The sequence below is a fragment of the Misgurnus anguillicaudatus genome, chromosome 3, assembly GCF_027580225.2.
Source record: "Misgurnus anguillicaudatus chromosome 3, ASM2758022v2, whole genome shotgun sequence".
NCBI classification, from domain to species: Eukaryota; Metazoa; Chordata; class Actinopteri; order Cypriniformes; family Cobitidae; genus Misgurnus; species Misgurnus anguillicaudatus.
In genome coordinates this window covers 11,596,923-11,612,923 of record NC_073339.2, presented here as the reverse complement: position 1 = coordinate 11,612,923, position 16,001 = coordinate 11,596,923, and the positions used below count along the sequence as shown (strand labels likewise).

Sequence of the window (16,001 nt, the reverse complement as noted above, 5' to 3'; positions counted from 1 at the left end):
GTTCGACTTTATGCGACGCTGCGCAGACATAATCGGCGCAGACCAAATAACATCAAAGTACCGCGAGAGCGATTCAAAGGCGTAGCTATCGCGGTACTTTGATGTCACAGGCAGATCAGTTTGCGCAACGATGACTGAAGTCCAACGCACTATTCTTTTCTAGTGGTTTATTTTCTGTTATCCGTACACGTCACGCAGAACGAGTCACGTGCAGGAAATGAACAAAACACTACCACAGTCGACTACATGCCAGTAGCTAAATTTTGCATTAAAATTATAATGCAACTTGGATATAAAGTACAAATCTGTAGCGCTTTTAACTGAGGCATTTGACGAATTGAAGCGTTAAATGAGAAAGAGAACGAGTAGCTCAGAAGATAATATGCAACAGTAACATTTACTGCTGCGTGATTTGTATATTATATTTTGTTTAACAAACAAGAGTTCAATTAAGTTCGGTTTGTATTGCAGATTATTATATTTTATATCGTTCTTACAGTCATGCTAAGTGTCATTTTTTACAATGAGTATTATAAAACCGTTAATCATGACTATTGTTCGGTCTGATTTCAGAAACATTTGCCATGAAGGGTCTTTACTGTAAACCAGGAGATCAGGGTGATGTAAAGTTTATCTTACAAGAGACGGTAAACCTAATGAAAACCTGCTTTTTATTTTCTCTTTCATGCATGGACATGTCCACATGTGCCCAACGAGATCTGAAATAAGCATTTATCCACAGGGCATTTTCCTGTTTCTACTTGTGTGATGATATCCATGTTATCTGTTACAGAATGTACCCAATAACATTGGAAACTATGAGGTCAAAGTTCAAGTTAAAAGCTGTGCCCTAAGTCCAGTTGATTTTAAGGTACTTTGACTTAAATCTTATGAACACTTATTTAACTTATTCACTTGAATACAGATTTTTATCACATAGATACAAATGAAGAAACTATGAATAAGAAACTATATATATTGTATATTTTCTGTTTAGCTATGTGAGGACTTAAAGCTTGGAAAAGAACAGATCCCAGTCGGAAGGGAGATCGCTGGAGTTGTTCTTCAAGGTTTGCGTGACCTCTTATATATTTAAAGTTTTTAACATTTATATTTACTGTTGACTGTAATCCTTAATCTTTTTTCAGTTGGACCAAAAGTTAAATTTTTCCAGCCAGAAGATGAGGTTGTTGGTAAGAACTTTATTTGATTCCCTCTCATTTTTTTTTTAGTTTTTGTGTTTGATCAAATAAACGTTTGCAATTTGTTTTGCAGGGATTCTCCCTCTGGATGCTGAGCTATCTGGCCTGTGTTCTGTCGTGCTTATTGATGAATTTAATTTAGGTATAATTTATATTATTTCCGGTCAAATGGTCATACTTGAGTGTATGATTCGGCACTTTCCTAAAACTTTTTATTCTCTTTCAACAAATTTGTTGTTGTTTCGTCAACTTCTAAAAGTGAAGCTAAATACAGAAAAAATATATATAAAAACTATGAGGTTTGTAGTTTTTGCAACCATGTTATCAAAATGTGTGAAGTTTAAAACCCTGATTTTATAGGAGTAAACATTAAATAACTTAAAACTGCCAGAATGAGTAACAAAGTCGCACATTTAGCTTCAAATGAATTATTATGGGTTCGTTGCTTGTTTTACAAACAAATATATCTTTCAAAAACTGAAAATTCCTCATAAGAAATAAACACAATAAAGTGTCTAAAAAAATAACTGAAAATAAAAAATAAACTGACTATACCAGAACAAGCCTTAAATAGTAGCCAATCATACTAAGGTTATATTAGTACACATGTATTGAATGGCTTTGCAATGTATTACGTTGTAATGTTGGTTAAGGAGTGCCATCTGATACTGTCTTGTTTATACAGGTGCTGCAGCTCCCCCTTGTGTTTTTTAGAAAGATGTGCAATCATTGCGGTGATCTAAAATCATTGCGATGTGGTCAAACAATCATGATGAGACGACTATTCAATCATTGTGACAGCCCTAGTACTGACATATCTTAACATATATCTGTGTCATTGTACACCTGTATTGTTTTTGTAAAGTTTGTTTGTAAAAACTACTTAATTGTTTTATTATAAGTAAGGCATATAGTCCTGGATTAATTTAAACCCTTTCTAGGAAAATCGCCCCGTTAGGACATTAAAGTAGTTTTTTCAAACATAACTTACAAAAAACGTTACTGGTATGCATATTGAGACAAAATAATGGCACTGATATATGTGAAGATACATCAGTACCTTGACATTTTATACCACAAGGTGTTTATAAATTAGGCAGCTCAAACATGCGTTTTTGTCTGGGACTAGGATAAGCCCTGTCCTGGAAAACTGCCCCTTTGTGTACCATATTCACATTAAGTGCTATTAACTCTTTTCCCACTAGTATTTTTTTTTTAAGTTGCCAGCCAGCGCTAGCATTTTGTATGATTTTCACAAAAGCTTAAGGAAAATTAGGGAAGCGGTTTCTCTAAATTGATGAGTTTACCTTGTCAATGGCGGGGAAAGAGTTAAAGCGAAACTCCAGCCAAAAATCAAAATTACCCCATGAATTACTCACCCTGAAGCAATCTGAGATAAACATGTCCATCATCTTTCAGACGAACACAATCCGAGTTATTCTAGTAAATGTCCTTGCTCTTCCACACTTTATAACAGTAGAAAACGGGGATCAGGGAACAACTTCTGACTTTAAATCTCACTTTAAAGTGCATTTATCCTTGACAGAAGTGGGTGATTCTCACGAAAACTTGGTTTTAAACATGTCAAGCATGAAAATGTAAAAATTGCTTAAATTTACTTTTTTCCCCACCAGACATTGAAAAACAAAGTCTGGAGTAAATGGGAACATTAATTTAAAAACTTTTACTTATCATTTAACACTTTTTGTAACATAATTTAAAAAATTAGTCCTAAAGAATCTCATTACCGCAACAGTCAGAAAACATCAACACTGACATATTTTCAAAATGACATGACAAACCTGAAAGAACATAATTTGGAGATTCTGCACATGCATTTAAAATCAAAGTATTATGCTTCTATTAATTAAATTAACATTTAATAAGCATCTGTTGCGGTAATGATAATCAAAATGTCGTGTAAGCATTCTGACAAGACAATATTTCAAATTAACTGTAAAAAAATGATCTTACCTGGTAGCCATCTTGAAGTAACTGGTCCATGTGCTTGGTCACTCAAAATCAAACTTTATTAAAATTCTGTATGTGTGCTTAATCTCTGCTCAAAAAGTTGTGCGGAGGTTGAGAACATCAGGCATGGACACATCATTTTCCTAATTTTTCTTCATTATTATTATACATGAATATTCAGTAAATATTTTTTTTGTCATCTAAAGTAGTCTAGCAAAACATCCATTTATTTTTTTTCTTAATATTTTTGTGTTAATTTGATTAAATGACAACATAACGCATGTTCAAACACAGCCGGACACATTGCGGTAATGAGAATTTCAGCAGAAAATGAGTATAAACTGTAATAACTAGGTTCCGGTAATAATGGTATATTGGACGTGCGATTAACGACTCACTGTGCAACGTACCCATGGCAGTGAATGCTCACTACGTTAAAACTCTCTTGTGAATGGCATGAGTCCAAGATGGAGTCGTTACCGTAAGCTAGTTTTATAAGTTTATAAAGTTTGAAATATGGATTTTTTCTTTGATTACCTGCAGAAGACCTTTATGGAGCAGTGTGGATTATTTTTGTTATTAAGTATGAATGCACTTTTTTGGGGTTTAAAGTCAGAAGTTGTTCCCTGATGCCCGTTTCCTACCATTATAAAACATGGAAGAGCAAGGACATTTACTAAAATAACTCCAAATGTGTTCGTCTGAAAGATAATTGACATATGTATCTCGAATTCCTTGAGGATGAGTAAATCATGGGGTAACTTTAACATTCGGATCACTTTAAAAACCCTAATTTGGTTCAGTTTACACATTTCCATGTTGATGGTTTGATTATTTTAAGCATTGTTTTCTATTTCATATGCATCTCTTTAAATAACAGTTCAGAAGCCAGCGAAAGTGAGTTGGTTTGAAGCCGCAGCGGTAATGAAAGACGGTGTCAGGGCCTACACGGCTCTCCATACACTGGCTCGGATGGCTGTGGGTCAAACTGTACTCGTGCTAGATGGTGCAAGTGTAGGTTTTTTTTTTAAATGTCAATCCTTATTCATAAATAACCATTGATAAGAAAGGTATGATTTAAGCATCGGATTTAATGCATGCAACTTTCTGTATTGTGTGTATGCAGCCCTTTGGAGTTTTGGCCATTCAGCTCGCCCACTATCATGGTGTAAAAGTCATCGCTACAGCTTTGTCTCCCGAAGACCAGAAGTTTTTGGAGGAGTTCAGGCCGAGTGTGGGTGAGCATTTAACTAAAACATTTTGGAAGGGAATGGCAGGGAGGATATTTTTTTCCCATGAGGGGTCAAGTTTTTGTGTGTACATAGATGCTGCATAAATGGTAGAGGTCTTCACAGGTCCACTTAGATTCGAAAACCTGAGGTCCGACCCGAGACCCAAGCAGGTTCGTGTCTAAAAGTTTCATGTGTGCCTCGGACACGAGTCGGGTATACTAATAGCGCATCAGGCAATTTAAAATGAATGTGTTTTTGCTGAACGGACCCGAGACGTCCCAAACTATCATGCGTGTTTTTGAACCCCTCATCTGTTTGCCAAGAGCGCTTGCGACATTGTGTGGCTGGCGGTAGGTTAATTTTCGTTGGAACAGACCTGTCAATCAATTTTTATAGCACATTTTAGCAGTTATCTTGGTGTCGTCGTCAGATAACAAATTAAATAAATGGAGCAGCGGGCCAAATTGGATGCGAGGCAAAGGGGGTTTCTTTCTGTCTGACTGATGCGTTCGGAGATGCAGACTGCACACGTCTGTGCCATTTATGGTTGGACTCGGTTCTAATTTTCATGGGTTCGTTTTGGGTCGGGTCTTTCTTAAAAAAAAAAAAAATTTATGCACATCGGGTTCGGGTTAAACATGATTTGGGTCATTTCAAGTTGGGTACATTTCATTGGACCCAAGAAGACCTCGAATGCATGGCATGACCAACAGCAGCGTCATGGGTTTGATGCCAGGGAACACAAACTGATTAAATATACAAATCGCTGTCTACCTTCAGCACGAGTGATCAGAGTGTGGGACCCGAAGGATGACTTTGTGGATTCGTGTCTTGAGGAGACAGGGGGACTTGGAGTGGACATCATCGTTGACTCAGGAGGTTTGGAATCGCTTTAGATGTTTAGATTTTAGTGTTTTGGGATGAGCACTGTTGTTCTGAGCTGTCTGTAATTGTGAATCTTATGAATAGTGAAAATGTTTGAGGAGGAAGCTGAAGCGCAGAAGCATCTCCCGCATAAACACGACATCATTACACTTCTGTCAGTTGGAGGTCATTGGGTTACCACAGAACAAAACTTACAGGTGAGTGTCTCCTCCAAAGTCTTTCTAATTAATATGCAAAATATATGTATACGCTGCCCGTCCAAAAATAGAAGTTACCACCTGGATTTAACTAAGCAAATAGGTAAGAGCCTCCCTGGTGGTTGCAGTTAGTCAGGTCTAGGTGCAGTAACGTTATATGCCCAAAAAATGAGGTCAGCTGACTTCCTGAATATACTGAATGGCCAGGTTATTCCATCAATGGATTTTTCTTCCTGATGACAATGCCAGGAATCCTCTGGCTCAAATTGTGAAAAAGTGGTTCAGAAAGCATGAGACATCATTTTCACAAATGGATTGGCCACCACAGAGTCTAAACCTTAACCCCATTTAGAATCTTGGGATGTGCCGGAGAAGGCTTTGCGCAGCAAACCGACTCTCCCATCATCAATAAGAGATCTTGTTGAAAAATATATGCAACTCTGGACGGGAACAAATGTTGTGGCGAATGCATGCCGTAATCAAAGCTAAAGGCGGTCGAACAAAATATTAAAGTGTGTGACTTTTATTTGGACTGGCAGTGTATATTCAATGCGAATAAAGATAAGAGTTATAAACTGTGATTAAATAATTTTTATTAAGATGGACCCTCCAGACAGCCACATTATGTTTATGAAGGCGGCGTCTCTCTCATTCCTCAATGAAGAGGTGTGGACAGCATCTCGATCCAAGCAGGGCAGATATCTTCGTATCCTTTACTATAAACCTCAAGCTTTAACATGGACTACACATAAATGAAAATTTACTCACCTTCAAGTTGTTCTAAATTTGTGTAAATTGCTTTTTTCTGCTGAACACAAATTAAGACATTTTGAAAAATGTTTGTAACCAAGGATATCTGGGGCACCATTGACTTTCACAGTATTTTTCCTACTGTGGAAGTCAATGGTGCCCCAGATCTGTTTGATCTAGTGTTGCATAATGATTAATCGCGATTAATCTATTTCAGAATAAAGATTTTGGGTTACATCATATATTTGTGTGAACTGTAAAAAATAATTATGTATATATAATATGCACACATGCATGTATCATTTTTAGAAAAAATTAGGGCTGTCAAAAGATTAATCACGATTAATCCAATCCAAAATAAAAGTTTGTGTTTACATAACATATGTGTGTGTACTGTGTATAATTTTTATTTATATATAAAAACACACACAATCATGAATATATTTAAGAAAAATTAGTTATATTTATATATAAAATGTTTATATTTCTATATAATATAAATTATATAAATGTATATACAGTATATAAATGGAAATATTTCTTAAATATATACATGAATGTGTGTGTATTTATATATATATATTTACACACAGTACACACACACATGTTATGTAAACACAAACTTTTATTTTGGATGCGATTAATCGCGATTAATCTTTTGACAGCCCTAGAAAAAATATATATTTATTTATTAAGTATTATAAAATATACACATGTAAACATTTCTTAAATATATACATGCATGTGTGTGTAGTTATTTATACAAAGATATTACACACAGTACACACACACATATATGATGTAAACAAAAACCTTTATTCTGCTAATTAAATTAATCGCGATTAATCGTTATGCAACCCTAGTTCAGGGTTCCCACGGGTCCTTGAAAGTTTCTGAATCTGGGAAAAAAAAATCAAGGCCCTGGGAAGTTTTTGAAAATATACATGCATAGAGACAGGTCATTGAAAGTGCTTGAATCTATTTTATGTAAGAAGTTTTCTGAAAAAAAATAGACTTTTTAAGCACACGTACTAAACTGTTCACTTTAAAAGCTTTTATTTTCTGTATGCGAATGTTGATTCATACCAAAATGCTTTTTTGCATAGTTGTGTTTGACAAATGAAAACGTCTTGGGTTACGTATGTAACTGTTGTTCCCTGAGAAGGGAACGAGACGCTGCGTCTCTCTTGCCATACTTCTTGCGTCCCTGTAACGCCGTCTTTGGCAATATTTCAGATAGCGATATACTTCCTGGCTCTCACGTCACTCTGTCTTTGTCGTTAAGCCTCACCATTGGTTGAATTTGATATACACATTCAGACGCACTTATCCCTGGAAGCGTCCCCAAAGTGTCACCGCAGTGACGCAGCGTGAGTTCCCTCAAAAGGGAACTGTAACAATTTATCTTAAAAGGTAACACGATGTAACCTTGCTCTCACTTGAAATGTGTCCCCATTTGTGAATTTGAGGGTATTGGACCTGGAAAGTCCTTGAATTTAAAGTTAATTAAGGTGCGGGAACCCTGCTAGTTTGATTTATTTATTTTTATTATATCTTGATTGTGTTCAGCAGAATAAAGAAATTGATAAGGGATAAAAAAATGTGGGTGAACTATCCTTTTAATACATGCATTTGACGTACACTTTACTCCAAAGTGACCTGCAGCCCACGCCATTATCAGGAATTGAACCCATGATGCTATATTAGTGCAGTACCAGTTGCGCTACAGAAGCTGTACCTTGAGAAACATAAATACAACAAAACACTAATGCTGAACACAAGACAAAAGAAATGTGTTGTTTATCTGAAGTCACTGTATATTGCAATGAGGTCAATGGGTTTGTCAGTGTGCATATGGCTAATTTACAAAAGCATGGTATGTTTGGGACCTAAGGGATTTTTCCTACCATCTTCCGGCTATTGGAACGACCTTGTTAACAACGTACAAGATGCATTCCTTCCTGCCTGTAACTGGGTTATTTGCCTTGACTCTGCTCGCTCTCAGATATAATGAAAGATGTGGTGGAGAAGCTTTCCATGGGAACATTTAGGTGAGCATGAAGAACAAACAAGAGAAAAACATTGATGTTATTTATGAGAATCTAATTAGAAATGTTAAAAATTAAGCTTTCTGTGTTCAAGAGAGTCAAGTCAGCTTAGTTGTATGATTGTTGTGTATCTCTGTGCAGGCCACAGATGGAGGACCCTGTACCGCTATATGAAGCTACTGTCTCCATGGAAATGGTTCAGAAAAAGCAAGCCAGGAAAAGGATAGTTGTCAAGCTCTGAAGAAGTCTCCAAAAACATTTCCATATTTATGGCAATTTTACTGTACCCGATATTGATGTTGTAAATCTCAAGTAAATGTGTTTTTTTTTTCATTTTAAAGTTGCCAGTGGAATTATTGTTGGTATAAAACACTTTCAGTCCTTAATTTAATTAAAGTTCATTTACAAACAAAGAAAAAAAATGCATTACAAAGCTAAAAAAAATATTTGCACTAAAAAGCAAAATAAACACGCTGTAGCGAACACATGAAATTATTTACATTATTAAAGCTCACGTAACTGTTTCTGCTTATCTCATGATAATCTTGAGTACCTATAGAGTAGTATTACATCCCTTATATATACAAAGAGTATTAAAGGGGGGTTTAATGGTATTTCATGCATTCTGACTTATTAACACAGTTATAGAGTTGTTTCCTCATGCTAAACGTAGGCAAAGTGTCAAAAAGCAGGTCGTGTTACAGAGTATTTCTGTGCCGAATGCACTTCGCCAGGGTTCGTACAAGTTTCGGAAAGTTTTTTTCGATTATGGGTCCAGCTGACTTCCCCTGGAAAACACCGCCCACACGTCAATCAGCGGGAGACGCTAGAACTTACAAACATCACATCACGCGACAGCTTTGTTTAATTTCAAAACTTAACAATGGCACGAAAGAAGAAGTGTGTTTTTGGATGTAAGGAGAAGAAAGCCAGCCTTATGGAAACAATGGATATAGTTTATTATCCGGTTTTGCGTGTGTGTTTGATGCGCTGGATTTCATTGAAAAGTCCCAACCGGGTCATGAGTTGCATGCGGTAAGTAAGACTTCTGTGTTGGAAATAGGCGCGTGCATATTATATAAATGACACGAACATGAAGTGAATCATAAGTTAAACAGTGCCGTACTTGCTCCTCCCACGGTAGTAACTCCTCCTACTTCATTTATTCGTACGTTATCGGAAAGAATCTGTAAAGCTAATCTTTCTTTTATAAATCTGATTAAACTAAAGACTCTTCAGAGATATAAAGGATGTAATACTATTCTGCAGGTACTCCAGATTAACATCAGAAATGCAGAAACAGCGTGTGTTATGTGAGCTTTAAGTTTTATCAGATTTATAAAAGAAAGATCAGTACTGATTCTTTCCGAATATACCCAACCTCCTGTAGGCGTACCGAGGGCTGAGCGAGTCACGAGCAAGCAACACACAAAAAACATTATCCCACTATCTCTGGATAACTTATAATGTAAACGACACTAATGTAGTGAATCATAAGCACTTGTGTGCCGATTGCCAACAAAACACACATTTGATGCAGTTTTACTTACCGCCTGCAACTCATGACCCGGTTGAGACCGCCCCATTTCAACAAACTCCAGCTTTAAACAAACACACTTGCACATCTCCGCTACTATCCCTGCTGGGTTCTTTGGGAAACTGAACAAGCTTAAAGGTGGAGTCCACGATGTTTGAAAAACGGTTTGGAAAAGGAGACGGGCCGACTACCAAAACACACTTATAGCCAATCAAATCAAATCAAATGCCGGGTTGGGTATGTGTGGGGCGGGTCTATCAACCGAAGGTCCAGATTCTATTGGGGTAGGGGCGTGTTTGTTTAGGTGATTTCAAATATCAACATTGGCTTTCAAACATCATTGACTCCGCCTTTAAATTTCCCTCACAGACAACACCACACTTTTTGGTGACATTGTTTTCGTGTCAGCTATTGGTTGGCGTGTGCGTGAATGCATGAAATCACTTCAGACCTCCCCCTTAAAAATTAATTTAGATAAGATTTTCCCTTTTCTAGCATTCCCAGTGGATTATTAACAGCACAATCTGATCCTGTTTCTCTTGCCCATTATTAGGGTTTGCTCTGTATAGAAAGAATAGATAATGCTGAATCAGTCTAAAGAATGCATTTGATTATTGCCGGTCTCCTTCCAAACGCTCCGCAAAGAGACTTTTTGTTAGGTCTTCACTGTCCGCATGCATATTTTCCATCTGTCAGACTGATGTTCGGAAGAAAAATATTTGTTCATGCTGATTAATTCAGTACTGTGGTCCATTTAGCATTACCACAAAAATGTGTCCATGCAGGCTTTGTATTTTAAATCTTCTGAAACCATATTATTAAAATCATCCCCTCCAGCGTAATTCCCAAAGCGCATTTAGACATTTGCATATCAGAAACAGTTAGCATATGTGGCAGATGGTTAGAGTTTATATATATATATATATATATATACTGTTGAATAATGACATTACTTGTTGAATACTGCATTTTGCTGTGTACTTAAGGAATGCATTATTTATTTAATATTTAATCTATACTAGTCAACATCTGAAGTGGATCACAAAAGTTGAGAGCTTTTTTAATCCACTTCAAATATTGACTAGTGTAATAAACAATGCTGTCATGTACTTTTATAGTATTTAGAAAGGCAGCAAAATTCTTTAATATGAGCTTGAAAGAACAATATTTATCAGATATGTTTCAAATATATTATGTCTGCTGTAGTTCTGGATAGGATTGGGTTAAAGACTGTCAGTCGTATCTGCTGGCTCCTTACTCAGTCTTGGCTTGCTTTAACATTTTGGCAGCATGAAGCTTCTTGCTTCTCAATGTTCAAAGTGCCCTACTGTTACCACAGTGACTATTGTCTCTGGAGGTTTTGTAGAAGCACTCGTGTGTGTTCCAGAATCCTTTGCTCCTCTTGTCTCAGGCTCTCCACCACACACAGTTGCTCGAGGCGAGACGGGTCCGTATCCTCTTTGAGCTGAGATAGCTGTCCAAATGAAAAGACTTGGGCTGTAAGGAGTTTCATATCTTTAATTAAATAGGGAAAATTAAGATTGAATGGATTTTAATTAGACTCACCCTCTCTAGTGCATTGACACTGTCTTCAATGAGGTTATTGCAAAGCTTTAGGGCACAGTTAATGCACCAATCTTCCTGCTCCTGGCTCACTGATGCCCCCAAGAGGACATTTTTCCAACTCGCACTGCGAAGAACAACATGAACATTCAGTTGAAATTGTAAATGCATACAAGTGACAAGAAATGTGACTTTTTATTGTTATTTTTCTGAGTTATCAAGCTTTTTGAGTGCCATATAATAAAATGGGGAAATATTTCGAACTTTCTAACATGGTGGTGGGGCCAGTTTAATGTGGGCAAGGACCACTGACATTTTGCTTTAAAAAAAAAAAAGGAACTGGACACCATGAACTTTGCATTATCAGACACTCATCATCAAATTTGATGCAAATGATGATCTCACTATTGCTCTGGTTTTAAAGACAGAAGTCTTAATGCAGTCATCAGTCGCCAGGAAGGGCTGTCCATACTGAAGGTCAAATTACTGTTGAAGAGTAAGTAACAATGTTACTTATATCAACATATAAGAACAATTTCTTAGTTAAAGAAAAACAATTTTTCAATATTTTACTATGTTCTTACCTCAACTTAGACGAGTTAATACATACCCATCTTTTTTCAATGGGTGCACTTGATGTTTGTACAGTGCGTTGTGAATGTGTTAGCATTTAGCCTAGCCCCATTCATTCCTTAGGATCCAAACAGGGATGAATTTAGAAGCCACCAAACACTTCCATGTTTTCCCTATTTACATGAGTATTTGCACGAGTAAGTATGATGGCACAAAATAAAACGTGGCGATTTTTTAAGCGGATAAAAAATGAGAACTATATTGTATGGCGGAAGAGCACTTTGCAGCACTTCGACCTCGGACGCAGTAATATTAATGGATGTTTGAGCGAGAGGGGAAGTAGACAGGAGTGATGATGTAACTGCGCGCTAAGGTCGAATTGCTGTCTTTAAATATGGAAAACATGGAAGTGTTTGGTGGCCTCCAAATTCATCCCCGCCTGGATCCCAAGGAATGAACGGGGCCAGGCCAAATGCCAACACATTCACGACACGCTGTACAAAGATCAAGTGCACGCATTGAGGAAGGGTGGGTGTGTATTAATTCGTCTGAGTTGAGGTAAGAACATAGTAAAAAATTTTAAAACAGTGGTGTTTTCCTTTAAAGGTACAGTGTGAGTTTTTAGCGGCATCAGTCCACAGTAGAGGTCTTTTCAAGTCCGAAATTTTTTACCCAAAACAGACGTGCATGAATCTTTTTTTTTAAGAAAGACCCGACCCGAGACAAACCCGAGAAAATTAGACCCAAAAATTAACCTACTGCCAGCCACACGATATCACAAACGCTCTTGGCAAACAGAAGGAGGGTTGGAAAAGGACTCAATGCGCAAACACACACAACACATTCATTTTAAATTACGTGATTCCGCTATTATTATACCCGTTCGGGTTCCGACCTCGGATTTTCGGATCTAATGCTGAGTTCCAGGCAACCTGTAACCCATAAATCTCAACTTCAAAACCACGACTCACGACTTTGAACTGGGAGTACATCGATCTAGTACGAGTTCACGGGTGGGAAGTCACGGGTTTGACTGCCGTTCCAGTGCACTTTCATGTGTAGAAGGGTCAAAAAACACGGGTTACAGGTTGCCAGGTACTCCCAGTTCAGAGCGTGTATTTGAAGTCGTAATTTACGGGCTCAAAAACCTGCCTGGAACGCAGCATAAGTGGGCCTATGAAGACCTCTAGTCCACAGTTCACCCCTCAATTTCAAAATGCATACGGAAGCTGCCGCAAACATGTTGTCGTCTGAAACAACATGGGGATGAAACGTGCTCTATAGAACAGTTTGTCTGTTAAGGGCTACTATAGAAAAATAACGGCAACTTTCAAGTAAGGAGACCCGCGGTGTATGTAGATAAAAACGTCTCATTCTAAGGTAATAAAAAACAATACAGTTCAATATGTAAGGTCTTCATACACCACTGATAATATAGTTTTGTACTTTATATTGCATTTCTGTCAAGAGATCCTTTTAAAAGTTGCACCTTTAATTTCCCAGACATCATGAGACACTGCATCTTACTGCCAGCATACTTGTAATGAATGAATGAATGAATAAAAGTCTGTTTTTAAAATATCTAACTAACTCACCTTAAAAAATCATTGTCCTTTAGGTACAGTAGTTTCTGTGTTAGCTGTTTGTCTCTTTTATCAAAGCACAATTGTAGAATTTCTGAAAAATACAGCACACAGACGATTGATGTGACTTTGAATAAATATATTTACATATTTGTCCACATTTTTAACCCAATCCAGATTTTTTTGTGATTTGTGTTTTCTACATAAAATTATCCTACATAACGCTGTGAAAATATTACCTTGATATCTTTAATATTGACTGAGTAAGGTCATGTCAAAGATTGAAATCAATGATTGAAAATAAACTTTGATGCTCCTAATTTCATTATTAGATGATGAGACTTTAGTTTAATATATTTAATATGCATATTTCTCACCTAAATCAACATATACTACACTTTGGGGATTATCAGGAGCGACAAAGCCATATTCCAAAAGCAGTTTATGGTTGTCATGAGGTCCGTAGTTGATGAACGCCTGCTGGAACTTTTTACAGCCTTTAACACTTTTAATCTCATAGCAGCGGGTTTCTTTATTAAAGCCGGCTTCAACCTGTAAACAAAGTATACAATAGCACGCCTTCATCAATTAAAAAAACATAATTCTTTCAATTATGAATAAATACAGCGTAGCATGACTGCTTTTTGAAGTCTATGCTCTTACTTGGACATTAGGACAGTGGTTCAACAGGTCAAGGTACGGCGCGAGCGCACAGACATCCTTCTCCTGGGAAAGACAGTTACTCTGATAATGCTCCATATACACCGTACGAGTGTTTACGCTGCACCAAGCCCACCGCAGTGCATCCTGGGTAAACAGCTTCTCTGCGGGCTGGCTAAAGAGTGGCTGGAGGGAACGGAAAAACGTAAGCGAGGAGGAATAGAGATCCTGAAATTTTTCTTTCTGCTCTGCTGCTTTTTTCCGGAGACTCCCAGGCAGGAGGTCAATGATGTCATCGGGGAAGTACACAGGGCACGTGTATGTCTTTGGAAGGATATTAATGTATGGACTCCAGTCTGATGCATCTCCAAAATGTCTCTCAGCAATGAGGAAACAACAAAGAGCCAGGAGAGGAGATATCGGCGGCTGCATACTGGAAGCACAAAGAGTGAAATTCAAGTGATTAAGTAACAAAAAATGTTTGATTAAATGTGTTAGTATGTGGTAAATTCAATACCTTTTTATATAATCCCCCATGTAACTTCTAAGCACTGTGCTGGTGGTCAGTAAGCAGCTCTCAGGTAAGGAAATCACCTTGCCATTAGCCTTCAATGGTAGTAAAACAGATTCATTATACGTTATAGAACTATATTACCAAAAATAACTAAAATAATAACCCTTAAATTAATGCAAGGTAATTACATTACATTTATTCATTTAGCAGAAGCTTTTATCCAGAGAGGCTTACAAATGAGGGAGAGACATTTATTTGTGTAAAGTACTTTGATATTAACTGTTACCTTGATAGCGCGAGTAGACATAAGCCCCCGTCCCGTATCTGAGGAGAAAACATTTTGTTAGGTTACTACTTATGTTCCCAAATGTACATTGTAAACACTTATAACAGGCACTTACCATGGAAGGTGACAGGGATGAGAGACTGAGAAGTAAACCCTCTTTCATTCAGCCATTTCCTCAAATGAACAAACTGAGCCTCGTGAGAAAGCGTAACTAAGTTACAGGAGCAAATCGCAAATTAAACGTTTACACGCGTCTTATTAATATAAACAATCACATTCTCATATAAACAGAAACAGTACCTTGTGGGACATTATCGCGTTTTTTTCGTCGTCTTTTGCTCCTTGCTCTTCTACCACAACGTCGCCCGTGTTTGTCCATACTAAAACGCAGCACTCGAAACTTGTATCGTGAATAATGTCATTATAAACTACAGTAAATTAATGAACATAAACAGCCACGAGGGCACACGCATGTTCGAATTTAGGTGAATCTGCGCTAGTGCACAAATCAATTTGATGAATGACCTCACTGTAGCGCGAGATTGACACGAAAACAACGCTTTCAAACCGCTCTCGCGGTACTATAGTGTCATAAACCGACAGTCTGCACAACCAGTGTTAAGTCGGACACGCCTTTCGTATCAACGTACTTCCGTCTTATTAACGTCACGGTATGCCAACCAATCGGTGTACGTGTAAAAATTTTAATGGCAAAATATTATATTCATAAATGTAAATGTAAAGTTCCCAAATGTAACAATTTTCTTTGTAACCTTAATTATTTAATTATAAAAGTGTCACATTTTTGAATTTGTATAATGATTTGACGAATGTTACATAAGTCGCTTATTACCTCTGTTTTTATTTTATTTTTTTGCTTTTTCTTTGTTTTCAAATGGTTGCCTTTCTTCCCTGCTTTATACTTATTGTATTTATGTCATCCAAGATTGTCTGATACTGTATCAATATTTTTACAAAAAATAAAAACAGTAGTGTCTGT

General features: G+C 37.1%; 2 protein-coding genes across 4 annotated transcripts; one reads left to right on the top strand and one right to left on the bottom strand.

The window, feature by feature from the left end:
- Nucleotides 1-188: 188 nt before the first annotated feature.
- On the top strand, nucleotides 189-8,809 carry cryzl1 (crystallin, zeta (quinone reductase)-like 1). Of its 2 annotated transcripts, none has more exons than XM_055204618.2 (13): nucleotides 189-458; nucleotides 574-647; nucleotides 794-871; nucleotides 998-1,070; nucleotides 1,149-1,193; nucleotides 1,276-1,344; nucleotides 4,054-4,187; nucleotides 4,300-4,411; nucleotides 5,186-5,284; nucleotides 5,375-5,487; nucleotides 6,088-6,193; nucleotides 8,243-8,288; nucleotides 8,427-8,809. In XM_055204618.2, exons 2-13 carry the CDS (start codon nucleotides 585-587, stop codon nucleotides 8,524-8,526), a joined length of 1,038 nt encoding a protein of 345 aa, XP_055060593.1. In that variant the 5' UTR covers nucleotides 189-458; nucleotides 574-584; the 3' UTR covers nucleotides 8,527-8,809. The 2 variants fall into 2 exon arrangements, with proteins under 2 accessions (XP_055060593.1, XP_055060594.1); XM_055204619.2 differs by having other exon boundaries at nucleotides 228-252.
- A 2,133-nt stretch (nucleotides 8,810-10,942) lies between these two features.
- Nucleotides 10,943-15,561, bottom strand: setd4 (SET domain containing 4). Of its 2 annotated transcripts, XM_055204616.2 has the most exons (10): nucleotides 15,302-15,545; nucleotides 15,117-15,212; nucleotides 15,002-15,039; nucleotides 14,719-14,807; nucleotides 14,205-14,634; nucleotides 13,919-14,093; nucleotides 13,554-13,635; nucleotides 11,791-11,871; nucleotides 11,389-11,512; nucleotides 10,943-11,296 (listed from the first exon to the last, which is right to left on the bottom strand). In XM_055204616.2, the coding sequence occupies exons 1-10, from the start codon at nucleotides 15,378-15,380 to the stop codon at nucleotides 11,165-11,167; spliced, it is 1,326 nt and encodes a 441-aa protein (XP_055060591.2). In that variant the 5' UTR covers nucleotides 15,381-15,545; the 3' UTR covers nucleotides 10,943-11,164. The 2 variants fall into 2 exon arrangements, with proteins under 2 accessions (XP_055060591.2, XP_055060592.2); XM_055204617.2 differs by lacking the exon at nucleotides 11,791-11,871 and having other exon boundaries at nucleotides 15,302-15,561.
- Nucleotides 15,562-16,001: the final 440 nt, after the last annotated feature.

Coding starts and splice junctions, on each gene's coding strand:
- setd4 (XM_055204616.2), bottom strand. CDS start 15,380: ATGGACAAACACGGGCGACGTTGTGGTAGAAGAGCAAGGAGCAAAAGA. Junction 14,808..15,001: donor TGTCTACTCGCGCTATCAAG/GTAACAGTTAAT, acceptor CTACCATTGAAG/GCTAATGGCAAGGTGATTTC. Junction 11,297..11,388: donor GTGTCAATGCACTAGAGAGG/GTGAGTCTAATT, acceptor TCATTTGGACAG/CTATCTCAGCTCAAAGAGGA.
- cryzl1 (XM_055204618.2), top strand. CDS start 585: ATGAAGGGTCTTTACTGTAAACCAGGAGATCAGGGTGATGTAAAGTTT. Junction 4,188..4,299: donor TCGTGCTAGATGGTGCAAGT/GTAGGTTTTTTT, acceptor GTGTGTATGCAG/CCCTTTGGAGTTTTGGCCAT. Junction 5,285..5,374: donor CATCATCGTTGACTCAGGAG/GTTTGGAATCGC, acceptor TCTTATGAATAG/TGAAAATGTTTGAGGAGGAA.